We start from the raw sequence: 23,149 nt of genomic DNA, 5'->3' as shown, positions 1-23,149 counted from the left end.
TGTGACGAACACATATCAACAAAGCCGCAAAATTTTGAACCAGGAAGATGGTTCTTCAACAAACAAAAAAATAATTTTTTAAAAAAGTGATAAACTTACAATCTAATAGTGTAATTTTTAAGTACAATGTTTAAATTTCAAGCTTAAAATTGTTGATTTACCAACACAAACCATTAATTTTCAAACAAGTGTGTGTTGTTTCTTCCTAAAGTAGGTGCATATTTAATGAAATAGACAAATTTAGAACACTGAAGAAAAAGACAGATAAAGTTCAAGATGTAGCGACAATCCCGACGCCAGCACTATCTACCGTCGTTTAACTTTATTAAATTGGAAAAAAGCAACTCTTATCTAAGAGTTTCTTCTTTCTAAGTAGTATTAAATAGGTTCTAGTTTATCTACAATAGTCTACTCTATTTCGGAGGAGATTTAGCGGTATGAACAATATTTTAGTCGTGTTGCTAAGGACATAAGAGACGACAGCTTTTATTCCACTGTAGAATCCACATCTGATAAATAGCATGTACAGTTTAAGAGCGAGAAATTTTTAATTCAGCAAAATTGAGCTTTTTCTGAAAATAAAATAGTTGAATTTGCAACTGAAAAGCGATTTAAAGAAGAAAGAGTTTTTAACAACATGTTGTAATGTTTTCAAAGAACTGATTGCTATTTCGATGAACAATACGTTTTTTTAACTATGTGATTGGAAATACATTATGTGTAGATTAATATATCTAAATTTACATCACATCTTTGGAACATAAATTAGAGACACTAATCAGATATTCGGAAGATATTTTAAGGTATCTTGAGAATATCCAACGGATATTAAAATTTTTTCACACTAGGATATAGCTCTCAATATTTCTAAGGTATCATGTGAAGCACGTGGGCTGTTCCAGAATACAAATGATCTTCCCTGTGCTCTACATGCATCGCAAGGGTGAACTATAGGTGTCTTCAGTTCTTCCTGGCGTTGCGACGTATATGTGGTTAGTGGGTAGATAATTGATTCGGCCAAGACTATTATAATGATTGTTCTCATGTAGCCTTACATTGAAGGGTTCAAACTGATCAGCTATATAAAAGTCGCCATCTCCTATATGTATAAAAGCTTCCTTTGGTGTATGAGTCTGATGAACATGCGGATCATGTGGCAACATCCCAAGCATTATTTGAATGACAGTTGCTCCAAAATCTTGTCTTCCAATAAATATATCAACGTAATAACGCCCAGGGTTTACATGTTGACTCAGTTCATAGCGGCCTAGTTCATGTGGCAAGCGTTTCCAGAGAAAACGTTGGATATAAAAACAGTGATCATGCATTCTCACCATGACGGATGAATGAGGCAAGTGGATCTGTCCAGGAAAATTAAGTGCTGTAGGTAAATGAGGTCTTCCACGCAAAAGGGGTTCTCCAGGTAAATGGGTCAGTGCATTCCATTGGGTTGTCCATCTACACCTAATTTTGTTAGAAAAAACAACACTTATACAGTTTTTTCTACATCAAGAACTTCAACTTTCAAAAACAGTGAACACTCGCTGGGCAGAAAAAATAAACTCTAGGAATTCATGATATTGAAGATTTTTCGTTGAAAGTAGTTTTTCAATGCCATTCAAAAAATAGAAGTGAATTTACACATTTTTACATTTTCATTCTAAAAAGTGTAATGCAATCATCCAAAGAGTGACCCAAAAAACCCTATTTTTTCGCCTTTTTTCCCGACCTCGTAAAATTGCTTCGAAATTAGTTTAAATGAAAGATCATGATAATACTTTGAAGTGGAGGAAATATGAAAGTGAGCATAGGTTTTATTTTGGACGAATGACGAATGAAACTTGGCGATTGACATTGTCTTCGGTATCTCACAAAATACTATGAGTATCATTTATCGAACAAATTTTTTCATAGATTTTGTAATTTTTCGCCCAAATAAATAATGTAAATTAGTATTATTAGTTATTCAAGTAAATATCTCTTATTAATCACAATTAATTAATGCTACAATAAAAGCGCAATAAAGAAATTTCAAAATCTAGTTTCTGTAGATTTTCCAGTCTTACCTTTTAGAACTAGTGCCTTTTAGAGTTAGCTGATAAGTTTGACTGGTTGTATCTCTTTAAAAAAAAGCTACTCTCAACTTGAAATTTTTTCTATTTTCCAGTATCACGACAAGCTATTCTTTCAACCAATTTGGTATCAAATTCATGCGGTCGAGAAAAGAGGCGAAATTTTGGGTGACACTTTTCGATATCTAGTGTCTCTGTCTGTTTGTATGTCTGTATGTATGGTTACCTGAATGTTACAGCTACGCTACTTTTAAAGGATTTTTCCAAGCGAATGAGTCTTTAACAAACTTCTTAATCTTTTCAAAATGAAGTTTAAGTTTGTTAAGCAGATAATTTCTACCGAAATTAAAAAATATGAAGCGTTTTCAAATTAAAAAAAAAACTTCTTTACAATTTTAAAATTGTTGTCAAAGTTTCTCATAGATAAGATAAAAAGTCAAGAGCTTCTTTAAAATTTAATTACAACTTTTTCATGAGATTTACAAATTTTTGTTACATTTTCTGATACACGACAAGAATACTTGCAAGTTATACTGATAAAATTTGAAAATTAATGCAAATTCAAAAAGTTATATGCTTTCCCAAATTTGAAATATTTCCAAAAGAGGAAAACAAAATTTTCAATAGATTAAGAAATATAAATCCAAATTTCTTAAAGTGTACGCATTTAATGTACGAAAAAGAGCGCAAAGCGCGAGAGCGATCCCGCGCGCTCCAGGCGCGATCAAACTCGGAACGAAGCGCCGCGCGCACAGCGCGCAATGAAAAGTTGCCTGCACGTTGGGAATATTTTTTTATAAAGATTTGAGACAATCCCAATTATTTGTAAACTATTTACCACTTGAAATCCTAAATTTTAAGAGGGCCTTTCAAAATTCTATACAATTTAATTAGATTTTATGAGTAATTTTTTTAAGCTAGTATTATAAAAAAAGAATTAAATATCTCTGTCTACAGTCTGGAGTGTGTATGGAAAATTAGTATTAAAGCAGACGTAGTTTAATTGTATCGTTAAAAAAAATTAGTAATATTTAGTAAAATTTTGTTAATTAATGTTTTATTGCAACTTTTGTCGTTTCTTCATGAACTGACACTAAAAGAGGGTACTAAACGCCAATATCATAGATAAGTTTTACAATTGTCTCAAAACGTAGACATTTTACAAAAAATGGAGGGGGGTCAAATTTTACACAAATCAAATACCTTCTCTAAAGAGAATATCAAAAGGAAAAATTCTATTAGTCGGACAAACATATTTCTAGTTACTTATTTGTTTTTTCACTGCAAGCGTAGTTTCTTTATTTGTAAAAATTAATATGAAATTTCCAAAAATTCAATAATAAGAGGAGACAATTCTCCTTGACACAAAATTTATTTAGCAAGCATAAAACATACATGATATCGTCATTATCAATGTACGAGTTCAAAAAGAAATTTGCACAAACTTAGAGGAGGTTTAATGAAAAATTTGGGTGTTTCGAAAAGCAAACAAAAGAATTCCAATAAATAAGATTTTTTAGAAAATACTCCTTTTGCAAATCGTAAAAATACGCATCGCCTAATTTCCTTCAAAAAACAACATATTTTGTCCCCGAGAGATTCTGCGTCTTTAAATGGAGAACCCTGTCTTATTTAAAATAAATTCGGTCTTAGTTATCTACCATTAGAGGCGAATTTTCAACTGAAAAATAATAATTTCAAACCACAAAATATGCAAGTCCAAAATATAGGAATCAAACTTTTAGCTTAGCTTTATTTTGAAATTGGCAAAATTGAAATGAACTAATTTTCTAAATTATATTCGAAAATTCTTAAATTTGAATTTGAAAAACAATTATTTTGTAATTTAGTATCAACCAACTTATTCACAGATAAAACAGTTAAATATTATCATTATCATTTCCGGGTTTTTCTGGTAAGTAATGCTATAATTATTGATTTAAGTCAAATGCTTTAAATCATATTCTTTATAAAATATTTCAATTATTCTCTTTCCGATCAAAGATTGAAACCTAAATTGATCTTATTGGTGGGGCCTAATGAAATGAAATTTTTCCGGTAGCATCAAGTTATTAATTTAATATTGAGTTATGAATGATAAATTATAAATTAGTTAATATTAAGGTATTAGTTATAAATTTAATAATCGTTCACGAATCGAAATGAGATTTCGTATATCTTTGAATTTCTGTGCATGACCCCCCCCCCCCCCCCAAATCTAACAAAAATCCTGTTTTACGGCAGTTTCTGTGTGTCTTTGTCGATCTTGTTGTCATTGTCGTCTGTATGATGATACATTTTGAAAGACAATTTTCAAATTTGTGAAACCATTTTTTTCAATATTTAAAAACTTCATAAACGGGTAACTATAGTACTCGAAAATTCGAATATTCGATTTTTTGGTAATGCGAAACAAGCCAAGCAATAATTATTAGACAACAGTTGAAAATCCAGAAAAAAGCTACAAATTTTCCCGAATTTATTTTTTGTTAAGGTGCGTATTTTTTATTTGAATCGTGAAACATATATGTTTTAATATCAATGAATATTGTGAATTGTGACCGAACCAATTTATTGAAATGATACAGTTTTCAGGAGAAGAAACGTTAAGGTAATCTTAAACAAATAAAATTTGCAGATTATTTTGAAATATCTGTCATTAAACAGTCCTAGAGCGAGTTACATAAATAAATGTCATATTTATATAATTTAATCAAGCTAAATATATTATAGACCTTACCGAACTGTGTACAAAATTAAACTATCACTAAGTTTGAGTTTCCAAAGGTTTGACTTTTTAGTTTAGAAATGTGCGAGCTAAAATATAAAAGAAGTACAAAGATCGAGTAATTAGCACCAGGTCAACATATTATCGAGCGCATAGCGTCAGATACAACAGACGCTCATCTCAGGAGCGCTTAAACTTGATATTTCAATTAAAAAATGTAAGTATTTGTCTGCAAGAATATTAAACTTATTCCGAGACTTATTAATTATACAGAAAACTGTTTGACCGAATAAATCCTAGAATGCAGACGCATCTGAAAAAATCAGGAAATAGAAATAGAAGAGGAAATAAGCGAGCAAACATTTTTTATTGTTGATTTAACGTCATTTTTAACGAGGCCTCTAATTTTTACTTTAGTTCACAATCATTGAAAGTCGGATATCATAATTTACAGACAGGCTATAATAAATAATAATAAATATTTTTCAAAAGACATGTAAACCTAAAATTCGAGTCAGTTTTGCTAGCTTTTTTGTAAGCTGTTGAGTTCCAATGTTTGAAAAAATAGATGCCATATTGAGCACATATATTTAATTTAATATTACATTAAACTTACGTTAAAAATTCAGGAATCCGCCAAACACAAGAAGCTGTATTTGAATGAAAATCTTCATACCATTTTAGTGAATAAGCTAATGGATAACAGAAGTACAAGTTTCTAAGAAGTTTGAGAAAGAACTGACAAGAAAATAGCTGGAAAATATGCTAACTGTTTCGCCATTCATCCGATAAGTGCTTTATTTATTGTACAGAATAAACAGAGTCGAACGAGATCTTACGTGATTTCAGTCAATAATATGTTTGTGTTTCCTCAGCATACTACTTATTTGGAAAATATTGGTAATTACTAGATCTTTTACTAATCTGAATTTCTGCACCAATCGGTGGTCGCCAATTAACGCCGATTCCAATTCGCGTTTGTAATTTGTTGTTCTATAATAAGTAGAATTTCTGATGAATGAGAAGTCTAAAAAAGAATTTGAATTTAAGCCTAGAACAACGAATTTTCAATGAAGTAGTTAAATTTTCAAATCAAAATATATTTTTCCAGTCAAAAATAGAGTAGTTACATTTTTAGTTTTAAAAGTTATTATTTAATAAAAAATAAAGGAATTTTCCACCATTAGTATTCATTTAAAAAATTTTAATTTTTAACGAAATATTGCAATCCTTTAATAAAATGATGATTTTTCAAAACCTAAGATTAATTTTCAATCTAAGAAGACAAAATTTCAATACAACACATGAATGTTCTACCCGAATTTATGACTTTCAAAAGAAAAAGTTCATTTTCCAGCTAATAGGTTACATTTCATGTAGCTTGATTTTCAAACAAAACTGTTGAATTTTCCAATAAAACAGTGGCATTTTCGAATGTAAAACATGTCTTCTTTGTTTATCTTAGCTAATACGCAAAATTTACAAAATGAATTTCTGAAAAAGTGAGTATCTTTGATCACGTGTGGAAAAAGTTGCGAGTGTGACCTTGATTATTTGTCGCTGATCACAGGGGTGCCTTCCAACCCCCGACGAAGAAGTGGAAAGGGTTAAGGGTCTGATCAATATTATTTCTGTGACCAGTGAAAAGAATACATTTTCGCCTACGAAGTATCAGCAGTAGCGCCTAACACTAACAGAATTCTGGCGTATTGAACTTAATTAATTTTAAAAGCGATTTTTTTAAAAGACTATCTAATTGCAGATAAAAAGAGTTCATAATCAAAAAAAGCCACCTTGGTAAGTGTGACTGCTTCTCATCCATCGGTCTGCTCGATTTCTTCACCCACTATGCGCACAGTCTCGCAGCGTACTCAGCTTACTTGATTTCAGAGAAATAAGTTTTGACCTTGGTGTGCGGTCCGCTCCTCTAGATACATATTCCCGACTTTTGTTTTGATGTCCATATAATAGTTAAACATTTACAGCGTACTTTCATTTTAAAGCATGTTCTCTTCCTTAGTTTAATCAGTCTTTGTCGCGACATCTGTACTTTCTAAAGGCCAAAGCCTCTTCCGTCTGTGCCACATGTTTCATTTTTCAACTTAATTCACTAAAAGACTTATTGCTCGAGATGCACTCGGTCGCGACGTGTTTAACGCTGTCGGATCTCTCGCACCCCGACTCAAAAGTTTTCTAGCCCAAAGTTAAGCTGTAACTTCTTATTTATAATGTTACCTGAATTTTTCTCAAGTCTGTATATAGCCAAATCGCAGATGTCATCGGCCTGTTGCCGACTCCCCAATGCTCTTTACAAAAGATTGTTAATCTTGACGTTTCCCTGTGCCTTCTTTAGGAGTATCTTTAAACCCCTTTCTAAGAAGGTTTTTCGAAAAAGGAGTTCTACGGTCAATCTCAGAAAGGCAGAAAGCTTATTCTCATCTCGACAATGCTGGCCACGTCTCACGAGCTCACCGTCGGCTGTACGTAAACGCACTATTTAAACATTGCCATCCTTTGCCGCGATAAGCTCTCTGATTCGCGCTAAGGGCCAATCCAAACGTAAAATTTTCATTTTCTATAATTACAATATCATTTACATTCGGAGAAGTTCTAGAATTCATTTTACATGTTTTGTGCACTAGCGCCCCTAAATATTCAATCCCAAAACGACGTCTCAAGACTTCCTTAATGTTTAGATGGTATTCATATATCTTATTAAGACGATTACCTTTAACATTATTCAAATCTAAAATATCCACTTTCTTTATCTCGTGTAGGAGCATCGATGGAGTCAACAGAATTGCGTCCCGCATATTTTCCAGCATAAAAGTTATAGGTCGTGAATTAATAATGGTCTTGCAGTGTAACAGTACTGTGACCATTTTTTCATAGTTCAAACACAATTTTTGAAGCGTTCGTCGTAATAATCATTTCATCACTCTAATAAGGCGTTTCCAAAAACCACCCCACCACGCTGCAGTCGTGGGATTGAATTTCCATTTGATTTATTTCGTTGCCGATATACTAGCCAATCTTTCAAAATATACCGTTTTCAGCATATTATTCAGACCTACGAAATGTGTACCATTGTCGCTGTATATAATTCTTGGCCGACTTTGCCGCGCAAAATAACGTCGTAAAGCCATTAAAAAGGTAACAGTTAATAGTAAAGTCCCTAATTGTAAATTTACGGCTCTATATTCGGCGCTGGTAAATGAGCATACCCCTGCCTTCTGACCTGCCTTCAGATAGGGCGGTTCGGTGAAATCTACGCCCACTACCTCAACAATCATCGCAACTGGGAGCTTTCTAATCATGAGTACCGCCATTAGTATATTTATTTATAACGGCTCTAATCGCTTGTCGGCACTCAAATAATCCAAAATTTGTATCTCAAATAATTTACTAAAAATTCTACTCTGGCATGATATGATTTTACATGATTTTCAAAAATTATAGAGCTAATTTTCATCTCTAAAAGGTTGCAGATGTATAATTCTCTCGATCTCTTCACTAGAATTGAAAGCTTTAGCTTGTATGCTTTTTAACAATACATTGTCAGCAACTTATTTGTTCTATCAGGATAAGTCCCCTTTAGCGCGTGAATTTACTGATCTGTTCACATTATAGCGAAATCTACAAAGCCAATCTAATATTCGTCTTATTTTTTTGTAACTCGAAAACCTTACAATCGACGACTCATTCGAAAAAGATAATAACGCACTAACCTTCTGAGCTGATTTCTTCAGTTCTTTTTTCACTTTCTGCTAGTTATATCCTCAATTGTTAGCTGAAGAATTTTCAGATCCCAAAATCAACCAGTACGGCCCCTCCCACCATCTAAAAATTAATAGTTGATCTATGCTACACCCGCGTGACGACAAATCGGCGAGGATCAAATAATCTGGTGCATGTCTACATTGATCGGGATTTATAAATTACCTATTTCTTTTAGGCGATTTGAAAGAAATTTTGTTCAATTACTTTCTCGCTCAATTCACGCTAAAACCATAGTCGAATCGCTCCAAAAATGAACGTTTATAGTTTTCAGTGTAAGCGATTCCGAAACTGATCGTGTAAGCCGAGCCCCGGTAGTTGCTGCAAGCAACTCTAACCACGCTATACTCGCGCGCGCATCTGTACCTTCCTTTTTAGCCGAGGCGACGCTTGTTTTGACCTGTGCAAAATGTACTCTTATCCCGGTGCCGGCTTTGACATGTAAAAAAATAACTGTCGCGTAAGCCGCTTGGCTAGCATCGGCAAACGTGAGATACGAGGTTTTATCGCAATCACTTATATGGCTGAAAAATCATCAGGGAATTTTGATTTTACCGAGCTCTCTTAAATTATCGGCCCATTTAATTAATCGAAGTTTTATTTCATCACTCAATTCTTCGTCCCACGATGACTTTCGAGCCCAAGCTTCTTGCAACAAAAGTCGCGAACAAAGCACTGCCGGGCTGTAAAAACCTAGAGAATCATAGACACGATGAGCTGCTTCACGAAATGCAGCAGTATGGACGAGATGAGCTCGATGAGATTCAGCCCCTTTTTCAAACAATCGTTGAGCGATGGGGATTTCCTCTTCGCATCCGCGGATTTAGGTGCTGCTGAGAAATCGAAAAAGGGCCGTATAACATGTCTTAACTGCTTTAGAAGATGATAAAATGGAAGTTGAAAGTCAACGTCATGGAAACGGTAGTGAAACCAGTGATCGAACAGAAAATAGTTCTGATGATTCCGATGAAAATGACGAAAAAGATGATGAATATGGCGTGCATAAAATCAGAATCAGTCCCAGCTGATTCAAACGGTACCGCAAACACAACGGGACAACACAATCAGTTTAATTGTGTTTCGTGAGGTTAGGTTAGGTTAGATTTATTTCCAGGTTAGGCTCGAGTTGACCCATTCGATGTAGCACACATTTGCTACTGGGAAAATATGCTTCCAGAGCTTTACGTGTAGTTCAATAAATTTCTGTTAATTCAGGTTAGGTGAGGTCAGGTTCTGTTGGGTAAATTTATGTTAAATAAGTTGATAAACTTATTAAGTTTCATGCCGTCTCACTGTTCTCTTTAATGAAAGGCTGATGAGTTAAATAATGGCCCTTATTGCAAACCTCCGCATCAGGCACTCGCTCCATGATGCTGTCAGCCAGACACTCGTTAAACGTAGCATCATACACGTCATACAATCTGTCGCCATGTACCTGTTCGTTGTAAACTCCAGCCTCTTCATAGACATCATTTTGTGTTCACTGAGCGGTGGATAGTTCTTCAGTCAGGGCAAGTAAACTTCATACCGCCCTGTCTTGTTTATAATCACACTATTGAGGAGGGCTTGTTTTTCCTCTTTTTTACGATCTGCCTGCAGCCGTTACTCAATCGGGTCTTCAATTCTTATCACGTCTAGATGCAATAAATCCTCTACTACCTGGCTGTTGGAGAACATTGTTTTCGTAAATGGATCAGTGTCATCATTGGCCTCTTTTCCGTCTATAGCCCCCATCACTGCTCACCCAAAAAAGGCTTAAATGACTACTAATCCACATTTCAAAATGTGCCGCTTACCCGTCAGTAAGTTTCCTGCGTTATCAGCCACGCTGAGAATAGGTAGAGCGTCGTCCTTTGCGTCTATATCGGTGAGATTCTTATTCAAATCTCTTATCCTACTGCATCATGGACCGCATGTGATCAAATGAACTTTATTACAAATTACTCTTTTATTTGGCGCAATACATTTACACTTGCAATTGTCATCTAACCTGCAAATATGCACTATGTATTTCTTATGTTTTACTATTCCCGAACTTTTTCCACCAAAAAGCGAGTTACACAACAGCTGTTCGGCGATTGGTACATACCCGATTCGAGACACCGCCTGTTTTGTAATATATGATTTTGGTGATCCAGTATCAATAATATGCCGCACATTCAGCTTTGCTTTGCCATTAAATAAAGTCACTCGTAAAGTATGTTTATGTTTGGTAACATTAAAATTACGTACCTACGGGAACACCAGGAACCTCATCCTAGCCAGGAGCTTTCCCCGGTTTACATTTACTGATAGCTATATCAGTCGGATACAAACAATTCGAAAATTTCTGCCATAATTGCAACCTAATGTTATTGCCAACACCGACCTTGGCTTAAAAACGTGAACTGCTTTCCAGAAATCTGCCGATCTTCTGATTGCTTCAAGAACATTTTGGCAAGCCTTCAGGTTGGCACTTTCATTCAACTTAAAAAAACAATCTGGTGTCCAGATTTATAGCTTGAATTTATTCGTGCTTTTCTGTTTTCCTATTTCTGATAAGTACATAGCAGATGACAGCTTTTATTCCACCACAGGTTCAACATTCACAACAAAGCATGTCAACCTAAAAAGCGGGAAATTTTTCAACACAGCAAAATTTAACTTTATTTATTTATGTGATTAAAAATACATGATGTGTAGATTAATATATACATTTACAAAACATCCTTGATGCACAAATTGGAGACACTACTGAGATATTCTGAGGATATCTTGATATCTCAAAAAATATTCATTTATTCCTCAATATTTATATTGTCCCCTTCAAAGTAATCCTCCTCAGATATAATACAATTGTGCCAAAGCTTTTTCCAATTATCGAAGCACTTGTGATAATCATTTTGTGATATAGCCTTAAGTTCTTTCAGCGATGCAGTTTTTATCTCCTCAATCGTTGAAAATCGATATCCTTTCATAGGTCTCTCCAGTTTTGGGAAAAGAAAAAAATCACTCGGGGCCAAATTCTGTGAATATGGAGGCTGAGGCATGACTGTGGTGCTGTTTTGGTTCAGAAAATCTTTCACAAGCAACGATGAATGATCAGGTGCATTATCGTGATGCAAAAGCCTCGAATTGTTTTTCCAAAGTCCTGGACGTTTTTTGCGTATCGCCTTTTGCAAACGGCACATAACTTGAAGGTAATACTCCTTATTGACCGTACGACCTTGTGGTAAGAATTCCTGATGCACTACGCCATGGTAATCAAAGAAGACAGTGAGCAAAACCTTCACGTTTGACCGAACTTGACGTGCTTTTTTCGGTCTTGGAGAATCAGGATGCTTCCACTGAGACAATTGGGCTTTAGTTTCGACGTCATAACCATATACCCACGATTTATGCCCAATCATAACCCTTTTGAGAAAATCAGGATCATCATTGACTTCATTCAACATATCCTGAGCGGTGGTCATGCGATGGATCTTTTGATCAAAATTAAGCAGTTTTGGAACCAATTTCGCTGACACACGTCTCATGCCCAAAACGTCCGAAAAGATAGCATGGCATAAGCCAACCGATATGCCAACATCTTCAGCAACTTCCCTGATGGTAATTCGGCGATTTTTCCACACTAGTTCTTCCATTGCTTGAACGTTTTCTTCTGTTGTTGACGTGCTGGGACGTCCAGGGCGAGGTTCGTCTTCGACATCCTCTCAGCCTTCTTGGAACAGCTTGTACCACTTATACACATTTTTATTACTCAGAGTAGACTCACCGTATACAACTATCAACATTTCAGGAGTTTTAGAGCACTGGATTTCATTTTTCACACAAAGTTTAATGCAAACTCTTTGCTCCATTTTTTTCGAAAGAAGAAAATCGCCGAGCACACCAAACCCTTCTAACCTTATACGCCTCTGCCAGAAAAACAAAAAAAGCTATAGTCAAAACTGTGAACATATGATCGTGACGAGTGTACCAACACAACAAAACAAAAAATTTAAAATTTGAATGTACGTAGCCCGCGAAAATTGAAAAGACACCTTACTTTTTAAACACACCTCGTAAACATTTTTTCACTGTAGTATATCGCTATCGATATGTCTAAGGCATCATATGAAGCAAATGGGCTTTTCCAGAGTATAAATGATCTTCCCCTGGGATTGGTAGACGTCATAAGGGTGAGCTATACGTGTCTTCAGTTCTTCCTGGCGGTGTATGAGTCTGATGAACATGTGGAATATTTGGTAAAATTCAAAGATGTAATTGGAAGACAGTGGCAGCAAACTGTTGTCTTCCAATAAATATATTAACGTAATAACCTCCAGGTTGTATGTGATGATTTAATGCATAGATATCTTTGTCCAAAGGCCAGTGTCGCCAGAGAGGACGTTGCATATAAAAACAATGATCATGCATTCTCACCATGACGGATGAATGAGGCAAATGATGCAGTCCAGGAAGATTTTGTTCACTAGGTAAGTGGGGTATTGCAGGTGCTGTGTGCAGAAAAGGTATATAAAGTTGTCCATCTCCATTTAATTTAATAAGAAAAAGTTAACATTTATAAAGTTTTTTCTACATCAACAATTTAAACTTTTAAAAACAGCGATCAATCACTGGACAACAAGAACGAGCTCTATGTATTCGTGATATTTAAAATATTTAATTCAGATTAGTTTTCTAACGCTATTTAAAAATCTAAAGTCAACTGATACATTTTTTTTATAATAAGTCGAGATAATTCCAATGAAATGTAAACTATTGAACACTTGGAATCTTAGATTTCAAGAAGGCCTTTGAACATTTTAGACAATTCAAGTAGATTTTATCAGTAATTTTTGTAGTGCCAGTATATTAAAAAAATTGAATCTGCCTATCTGTAGTCTGTGGTATGTGTCGGAAATTTAATTTTTGTTTCACGAAGTGTTATAAAAAAATAAATATTTTCATTGGTCGGTCAAAAATAAAAATTAGATTTTTCTCTGATAGAGGGCGCAGTTTTTCTTTTAATCGTAAAAAATAACATTTCAAATAAAGAAATTTAGTTCTTAAAGGATGACACAAAATGTAGTGCAATTTTAACTAATATAATTATAATTTTTTATTGTGAAAGGAAAACAATGAAAACACAACTTCTTTAATATCAATGAATATTACTACTTTTATAAGTATAAACTTCTTGAAATCTTACATTTTTCAGGGTACATAAATAAGTATCCATTTTATATTATTAAGTTGAACTTAATGTAGAAAAATTTTTATTTAGGAAAAAATCGATTCCAAAGATCATTTTGAATTTACAATGGTCGATGCTTGAACTTCAATTTTAAATGGTATGTGCACTAATGATACAAGATAACGCAAAAGAAAAGCAGAAAATTTTTCAAAAAACTTTTCTTTTCTAAAAAAAAGTCCAAAATTCATTTATGAGAAAAGAGAATTTTCCCTCCTACGAAATTTATTTAGCAAGCATCAAACATACATGATTTAGCTCAAATCCCTCTAAAGAATACATTTCGTTTCGAAGATATTCTGCGAGTTCACGAGTAGAATCCTCTTTTATTCTGAATAGATTTGGTCTTAGTTATCTACCAATACAGGCAAATTTTTAACTAATAGTAGATTATGTACCTAGGCAGCAAAGTTGAACTTTATACGAGGATTTAGAATTTAACGTCCGAGCCGAAGGGCAGGTCGGTAAAACTGCATCCGAGTATAAAACAATTTTACTGATGTAGTGCATACGATACTTTTTCTGAAATAGGCAGAATAAGAACTATTGTTCTGGAAAACAGGCTTTAAATAAATTCTACTCGTTATTTTCTTTTACTTTTCTTTCACTTCTCACTCAGTTCTTCCTCCTTGTTGTCACTTTACGTGACGCTCATCGCAGTGCAATAAACTGCTATTTTACTGCTGCCCCGCAGGCATATAAAGTGCGCTTGTTCGAGCCCCCCGAATCTAACAAAAACCAGTTTTATGACAGTTTCTGTCTCTCGTTGTCGCATTTGTCGTCACTGCGTCTGTATAGTAGATAATTTTTTTAAAAAACTGAGATTAGATTGTTATTCGGCCATACTTTTAAAGGAAATAAGAAGAAAGGACACGTTTGCTTTCCAGCTCTTTTAGATACAAATTCTAAGTGATAAGATTTTGATAGTTTGTGAGAAAATTTTCTTTCTATATTTAAAAACGTCATATACGGCTATCTAACGTACTAAAAAATTTGGACAATGTATCCGAATGACTTATTTTGGACAAAAAAAGGTTTTCTAGATTTTTCGGATTGTCAAAATTAAGAGAAATCAAACAAGCGAAAATAAAAATTTTAAATCAAACAACGCTTGATACAAGCATTGATTCAATTTTTTTCGAATCGACACTTTAAATTTCGATCGCACAAAAAAAACAATGAAAAACGAAAAATTCTATTTTTCGGGCAATAAATGAAATATACGAAAACATATGAATAAAGAAAAATTGTGCTTCCACACGGATCTGCAGATTTCGTAATCCCATTTGATAGGACGTGTAGTTTCTGCTTTAATCGTAAAAAATAAAACAGAAAATAAATAAATGAACGTAGATGCTATATTCAGCACACATATTAATTTTAATATTACATTAAACTTACATTTAAAATTCAGGAATTTCCAGAAGACAAGAAGTTGTATTTGAGTGAAAATTTTCATACAATTTTAGTCAACAAGCTAATGGAGAACCGAAATCTAAGTTTTTAAGAGGTTTGCAAAAGAATTGACAAAAAAATGGCTTCTATATATAATGTCTGTTTCGCCACCCATCCGATGAATTCTTTATTTATTTTTCTGAATAAACAGAGTCGAGAGAGAAATAATGCGATTTCAGCCTACAAAATTTTTGTGTTCCAGGGTTCTACTGGTAATTTAGAAAATGTTTGTATTAACTAGAGTTTTTACTTACATTTACAACTCGTATTCGGTAAATCCTTTATTGATTCTTGAGAATAAACAGTAGTGAAGAAGTAACAATGCTGATACAGCTTTGCGAAATTCTTTTTTTTACTAGATCTATTACGCATATGCATTAGCAATTTATTTACTTACACGAAAATTCGTTTGATGAAGGATTGTTGACTTTTTAACAAAACATTTGAATTGTAAAAAAAATTAAGAAATTTCAAATCAAAAAATATAAATGCTCAACAAAAAATCTACATACGGTTCACGTGAATTAATAATTATCTAGGTTCTATAAATTATCGACTTTTACTTATTTGCTTCGATCAATCGTTTACCTACTCTTTAGAATAAACAAACTTGAAGAGGAAATAACGCTTACATCACTTTACGATCTGAATTTGTGCACTAATCGGGACTTGCCTATTACCCAAGTAAAACTGCTTCGATTTGAGACATATGTTTGTGGGTCTGAGCAAGTATAACCCTGAAAAATTTTCATCGAAAAAATTAAAATTGCAATTTTCTAGAAGGATCTCCTGAATCATTAGAAATAGAATATTATCGGCTTCGTCGTCAAATAAATAAAATTAAAATGAAAATCCGTAAATAAATTGGTGAAATATACATAATGTATAAAAAAAATACAACTTTGTTTAATCATTCACAAAAATTAATTCTTATGACATTTGGAATTACCTTTTTGTTATGACAGGTATACACTCGAAGTTATAAGCTTCTCGCCTTGGAGTCACAAAACTTGGATTCAAAACATTAATATAAGTCTTTAGGAAAATAGAAACTTTTCTGCAAAATATAAATTGCAGTCTGGCTCCGTCTTAAAACTGAGACATGCTGAAGTTGAACATTTCGACTTTAACATGTTTTGAATAGAGGCAATTCAAGTCTACACCAAGTCAAAGAATTTTTATTTGTGTAACGACGTTCACAATTCGCGTTTCCAATGAATTGTTCTGTCTTGAGTAGAATTTCCAAGCAATAATAATTCTTAAACAAAAAAACAAAAATGGAATTAAGTTTTCTGAATTGTGACACTCATACATCACGAAATATGTTTCTTAACATTAATAGAGTAATTTAATTGACACCTGAAAAGTTTTCACAAAGGAAAGAAGAAATATTGGGTTTGAAAAACAAAACTTGGGTTGCCATCTTTAATTGTATCGAAATTTTAAATTATAATTGTCATCACGTGCTTTCTTTAGGGATCCACCATTTTGTAAATTTAAAAAAAAAAATTTTCCGTGTAGATATATTTTTTGAAACTGTTCAAAACATCCGGATTGTATAGAGCTAAAGTATTTCTGTGAAATATAAAAAAAAATTGCATTTGAAATGTTACGAAACTTTTCCCCGTGTTAATTGCATAAGAAACCACTCTAGCTTAACCCTAATTGGATTCTAGCCCGTTGCACTTACTCAATTTCAATAGTGCTTTTCTTTAAAAAAAATGTATCCAAAAATTACGAATTTTCAATGAAAATATAAACTTCATCGAAAAATCTAGAAAAGGGGACAATTTCCTGAAATTGGCGAGAATATATATCCTTAGAAACGGGAAAATTATATTAATATGAGAAAGAGTGTAAAGTTTGAAAAATAAATGTCATTCATTCAAATAGCAGAATTTTTCTGCAGAAGACATGAATTTTTGACAGAATAATTAAGCTGTCAACAAATTTGTTGATTTTTTTACCAAACCCAAAATTAGATTAGGCAATTGTTTGGTCGAAAAAAACGATATAAAAATAATTATCAACTATTTGAATTCAACGAAAAATAAAGAACTTTTAAGAAAATAGTTGAGGCTTTAATCAAAGTGATGAAAGTCCTGCAAGAAAAATTTCCGTTATAGATGACAAGGTGGTCCAAGGGGGCGGGAGAGTGACGCTAGTAGGATAGCGGTGCAACCTCGCAACAACGCACGAGTGTATGAAAAAGCTGGCAGTGTCATTGTCGGTCAATCGTGTCGTCTGCTTCAGTCATTTTCAGTCAGTGGAAAACAGGGCGCAGGACATTTGCTTCAGTCAGCTTTCAGTCACCCAGTGTTTATATTATGCGTTGCTTAACCAGATTTAAAACCAGCCATTATGAAAATGTCGAGTGAAGAAAAATTTGCCCATGTTCAATTTGAAAAACTTTAAAAATAATTGCTTGAATTGTTATCTTCTTCAATAATAATACCACTCAATTTTCAATGCGTAATTCAAAAATCTTTCAAATACTTTCTTTCTTTCAAATACCTTGTTAAATAAATATTTTCTGCTTCACTGAACTACGATATATAAGAGGAAATCCGGGAGCAAACATTCATTATAGTTGATTCCACGTTGTCTCTAACGAGGCCTCGAATTTTGACTTTACTTCACAATTACTCAATGTCAGATATCAAAGGTGGTATATGGGACAGAACACGTCAAGTGTTTTCACCTAAAATTATTTTTTTAGATCGGGTTTAAACTCGGCTGAATTATAGTCCTAGAGTACCTACATTCACTAAACCATAGATTCATTTATCAACTGTTTGCCAATTTACAGAAGCCTGAATTTTTCACTTTGTCGCGCCTCCCTTCAACTTCAAGTTAGCGGAAATACTTTTAGGACTTATTGGGCTTGTATAATTTTTTAAATATTTTTTGAAATCATATAGAATTAAAGTGGGCCGAAAATGTCTTCCTGGTCAACTTTAAATGTGTGCACAGATAATCATCTAGAAACAAATTGAATATAATACAAACTAAAGTAGATTTTGGTGAGATTTTTATTGTTAAATAGCTTTCGTCAAAATAAAAAACTTGTGCCCTTGTTAATTATTTCGTAGCTGCAAGTTTCTTGAAAACTTCTTTAAAAGTTTCTGCTTCTTTTGTATCATCTGATATGTTTTCTTCTTTAAAAGTAAAATTTGTATATGCTTGAAGGAATAATACAATATAGCAACTTTTAAACCAAATTTTTTGACCTAAAAGATGAATCCTTAACGAAAACGGCAATACTTGATATTTGAACTAAAAATCATTTTAATTGTAAGAGAAAAGAGGTTAGATTTCTCTAATTGATACGAATTTTCTACCAAATATTTTAAGTTTTGAACTAAAAACGTTAATTTTCAATTAAAAGTATATGTTTTCAAACCAAAATAGAAAAGTTATATTTTCATTTAAAAAAGAACTGGTTACTTTTGCTACTCTGAATATGAATTTTCAACTAAAATGATCAATAAAAAATTAAGTAAAATGGATTTTCCGTGAAGTCGGTTCATCTTTCTATCAGATCAATTTTGAACGAAAATTGAAATTGATAATATGTTATCCAATTAATATTTTAATTTAAATCCTAAACTATATTCAATGAAATAAGAATATACCAATTTTTTGCAAACAGAAAGCTCCATAATGAAAAGATAAATTTGTAACTAAACAGATGAATGGTTATTTAATAATATTTAGTTTATACAATAAAAACAAAACAAAAATGTACAGAAAAATTTTTTTTTAAACATTTGAAACAGCTATATTTTCAGATGAAAAAAATGAATTTTTAACGAAAGGTTTTATCTTCCGCCAAATTGTTGGATGTCAAAGTCAAAAAGTGGAATGTTCTAAAAAAAGTGGAATCCTGTAGCCAAAAATATAAGTTTCCAGCACAAAGTTAATTTACACAAAATATCTGAATTTTTATCTGAAATCACAAACCTAACAAATTGTTTTTATACAAAGTAGTTGAACTTTAACTCAGTAGTAAATTTTAAAAAATGGAATAGTTGCAATATTAGTAAAAAGATAAATTCCCAATTAAACAAGAAAATAATTTTTAACAAAAAGTTAAATATTTAACCGCAGAGATAAATATTTAATGAGAAAAACAATTTTTATTTCACTTTTCAGACGTTCAAACTAATTTCATAATTTTCAGTCAAATAGTTTAAATTTAAAATCAAAAGGTGAAATTTTCTGCAAAACAGTCTAATTTAGAACGAGAAGTGTTATTTGCTACAAAATAATTTCATTTTGCACCAAATATTTGTACACTTAACCAAAGCGAATCAATTTTCAACAAAATGGTTGAATTTTCAATTTCCAAGAGTACATTTTCAACCAATAAATGAATTCACACTCGAATGCTTGACTTTTTTAAACAAAATGATTAACTTGCTAACCCAAACCATTAAGTTTAGAAAAAAATGTGTGTATTTTTTACCAAAAAGAGATGAATTTTGAATAAAATAAACGAATTTGGAACACGCGAAAAACGAAAGATAAGGATTAAATTTATTCCAGGTAACAGATTCACTGCAAAAACAACTAACCTTGCTAGTTAAACTTTTCAAGACCGTTTTCGATAAACAATATGTTTTTTTATTTAATTAATAAAGCATACACGATGTGTATATTAATATATATCTGTACTTAATACTAAGTTGCCCATTTATTTTGTATTTCAGGTACGTTCTACTTACACAGTAGACTATTTTCTATTTCAAAACAGAAGCTTATCATCCTATTGGTACGTAAAATATTGCTATCGACAATAAATACAAAAAAAATTTGCGGAATTTAGGAAAAGAGTTAAAAATCTGTTACAAATTTCCTCTTTATAGGACACGCAGTTTTTGTTTTAATATTAACAATCAGCATTGAAAATAAACAAATTAAGTTCATGTAAGACGACACAAAGCGAAGTAAAGTATTAGCTAAAATAATTGTTTAATTTTAATAGGATTTCAAATTTTGTTATTGCTAGAATATTATATTATCTAGAAGGTTCAAGCCAAAATTTATTTTAAAGATGTTTACCAAATACATATTAGGAAAAATTCTAGCGCTTTCTAAAATAAATTTATGATTTCTAGAAGTTTGGCACCAACATAACATGTTTTATGAATATTCAGAAATTATTCTAAAGTATGCAGGATTTTTAATAAAATAGTTCAATTCTGAGCCAAACCCATATTATTTTCAACCTAATTCCTATGTCATCTAAAACAATTCTGGTATTTATCAGAAGCATTATACATATAAATTACTAATATGTCTATTTAATAAAAAAATTTGATTGTTTGAAAATTATTAAGAATTAAAATAGGTACTCCAGAGAATATACATACTTGACGGGAAAAACGCATTTTTAAGAAAACAGTTTTGGCCTCAAGCAAAATAATGAATTTTTCCAAATTAAAAAATTAATACATTTTCAAACAAAACAATTAATTTGCACCTGAATACTTTAGTTTTTTACCAAAATGATCGAATAGAAAAATTTGAAAAAAATATTAATTGTTACTTGAAAAAAGAGACTTTAAACCAAAGAGGATGAATTATTAACAAAATATTCAAATTGTTAAAATAATTTTTATAATTAGTCGAGATAATCGACATGAAATGCAAATTTTTGGAATTCAAATTTTTAGGAGGGACTTTGAAAATTCTAGACAATTTAAGTCACTTTTATCAGTAATTTTTATAATGCTAGTAAATTGATGACAAAAATTAAATTTGTCTGTCTGTAGTCTGTATCGAAAATCAAATTTCCGTCCCACAAAAGAAACAATGAAAAATTCCCTTGTGCACTTAATTAAATTCTTGGGTAAGAACACAAGCAAAAAAAATAAATAGAAGAAAGTTGCTGACCAAGGAAAAGAGCAAACAATTGTCAACGCTTCGACTTTCATATTAAATCGTCTGTGCACTAATGAGAGAAGATAACGCAAAAAAAAGGAAATTTTTTCACAAAAATTTTTTAGATGTGGCCACTTTTATCTTAAATTTCATTTGTATTTGTGATTCTTGACAAGAAAACGACGAAAATTCATTTATGAAAAATGATCATTATCTTGACCAAAAAAGTTCGTAGCTAGCTTCAAACTTAAATGATATCTTCATTATCAATTCACAAGTTAAAAAAATTTTAGCTAAAAATGTACAAGAGGTTTAAATAAAAAAGCTGGATATTTCGAAAAACAAAGCAAAAAATTAAGATACTCATATATTTTTAGAAAATTCTTTTGTTTTGCAAATCAGAAACATACTTCAAGTGTAGGATCCTGTCTGTTTTTAAATTGCTTCGCTCTAAGTCTGCTATCAATAAAGATGAACCTCCAACTGAAATAGAATACTTTTAAACAACAAAATCTACCAGTAAAAAAATATATGAATTACATTTTTAGTTTACTTTTTACCTTGAAATTGGCAAGACTAAAATTGGCTAATTTTTGAAATTGCAATCTGAAAATTTTTAATTTAAATTCAATTTAAAAGAAAAACAGTTATTTTGTAATTTAGTTTCGAATAAAATAATGGAGAATAGAGATAAACGATTTAAAGAAGTTCGCGAAAGAACTGACTAGAAAATGGCAGCTTTATATACTGTTACGCCACTCAGCCGAGAAATGCTTTATTTATTCTTTAGAATAAATTTTATTCGAAAGAGAAATAATGCGATTGCAGTCTATAACATCTTTGTGTTTCCTGGTTCTATTACTAATTTAGAAAACTTTGTTATTTACCATATTTTTTACTTACTTTTACGACTCGCATTTGATAAATTCTTTATTTACTCTTCAGAATAAACAGCATTTGAAAAGGTATAAGGCTGATATCACTTTAGAACATTTGTTTGATATAGAATCAGTGACTTTTTAATAAAGCGTTTGAATCACAAGAAAATTATGAAATTTTAAACAAAAAAATATGAACCAGGAGAAAGAAATGTACTTCAGATTTATGTCAATAAAGACTTATCTAGGTTTCATCAACTGTCGACTTTAAGGACTTATGTTCGATAAATATTTTACTCACTCTTTAGAATAAACAAACTTGATTAAAGAATAATGCTTAAATCACTTTACAAAATTCTGGCATTGAATGAATCTAAAGAAAGTTATGCTACCAAATCCCAATTTTGGCAGTCCCTATCAGTTCCATCAGCCCTTCTGAAAGCCAAATGATTTTGTTTAACCATATAAAGAAGTATTTTTGTGATAACAAAATGTGTGAATGTCAATGCCTAACACATGTTTTATTACCTTTTCAACCTGTCAAAACTAAAAAATTTAATTTTAAATAAATAAGGTGGAATATTTTTTGTGTTAAAACTGTATTATTTGCCGTCAATTTTCCGTTATTTGAGTTACGTTATCGTAATTTTTCCTAAAGTTACTATTTTTTTAGTAAGTCACTGATTCCTTACTGAATTTCGTCATTTATTTAACGAGGAAAATAAAAATAAATTATTCTTTCACCATCTTACGATTCATATGTAAATTTGAATATTTCCAATATTGACATGAATTTTTTTCGAATTTTTTCACTATGTCAAAAGGATGATGTCTACATTAAGTAGACAAAAAAAATTAATATCAACATTATTTATACTATATTAATGTTTGTAAAAATCATTTCTTTACGTGAGAAATATGATTTTCTGCACTAATCGGGGGTCGCCTATTTACAGCGATTCCAATTCGCGTTTGCATTGAGTTTTTCTATAGTGAGAGAAAGTTCTGACCAATAAGAAGTCTTAAACAAAAAATTTGTACCTTCGTCCAAAAGGACGAATTCATAACAAAGTAGTTAAGATTTCAAAAACTAATTTTCAAAAAATAATCAGCGCATTTTCAACCGCTAGTATTCAAT

At 31.9% G+C, this 23,149-nt stretch overlaps 1 protein-coding gene across 1 annotated transcript; it reads right to left on the bottom strand.

Annotated features, from left to right (window-relative positions):
- Positions 1-926: 926 nt before the first annotated feature.
- Positions 927-10,050, bottom strand: LOC117170055. The gene is made up of 3 exons (XM_033356574.1): positions 9,923-10,050; positions 5,417-5,518; positions 927-1,464 (listed from the first exon to the last, which is right to left on the bottom strand). Exons 1-3 carry the CDS (start codon positions 10,048-10,050, stop codon positions 927-929), a joined length of 768 nt encoding a protein of 255 aa, XP_033212465.1.
- Positions 10,051-23,149: the final 13,099 nt, after the last annotated feature.

Source organism: Belonocnema kinseyi, chromosome 3 (genome assembly GCF_010883055.1).
Source record: "Belonocnema kinseyi isolate 2016_QV_RU_SX_M_011 chromosome 3, B_treatae_v1, whole genome shotgun sequence".
In the NCBI taxonomy this organism is placed as follows: Eukaryota; Metazoa; Arthropoda; class Insecta; order Hymenoptera; family Cynipidae; genus Belonocnema; species Belonocnema kinseyi.
This window is presented reverse-complemented; position numbering and strand designations above follow the sequence as displayed.

What these genes read in the sequence shown, in the direction of transcription:
- LOC117170055 (XM_033356574.1), bottom strand. Translation starts at nt 10,050, where the DNA reads ATGATGTCTATGAAGAGGCTGGAGTTTACAACGAACAGGTACATGGCG. An exon ending in AGCGAGTGCCTGATGCGGAG is followed by an intron (nt 5,519 to 9,922) that starts GTTTGCAATAAG and finishes CAAACTTCTTAG; the next exon opens with AAACTTGTACTTCTGTTATC. An exon ending in CGGATTCCTGAATTTTTAAC is followed by an intron (nt 1,465 to 5,416) that starts GTAAGTTTAATG and finishes TAACAAAATTAG; the next exon opens with GTGTAGATGGACAACCCAAT.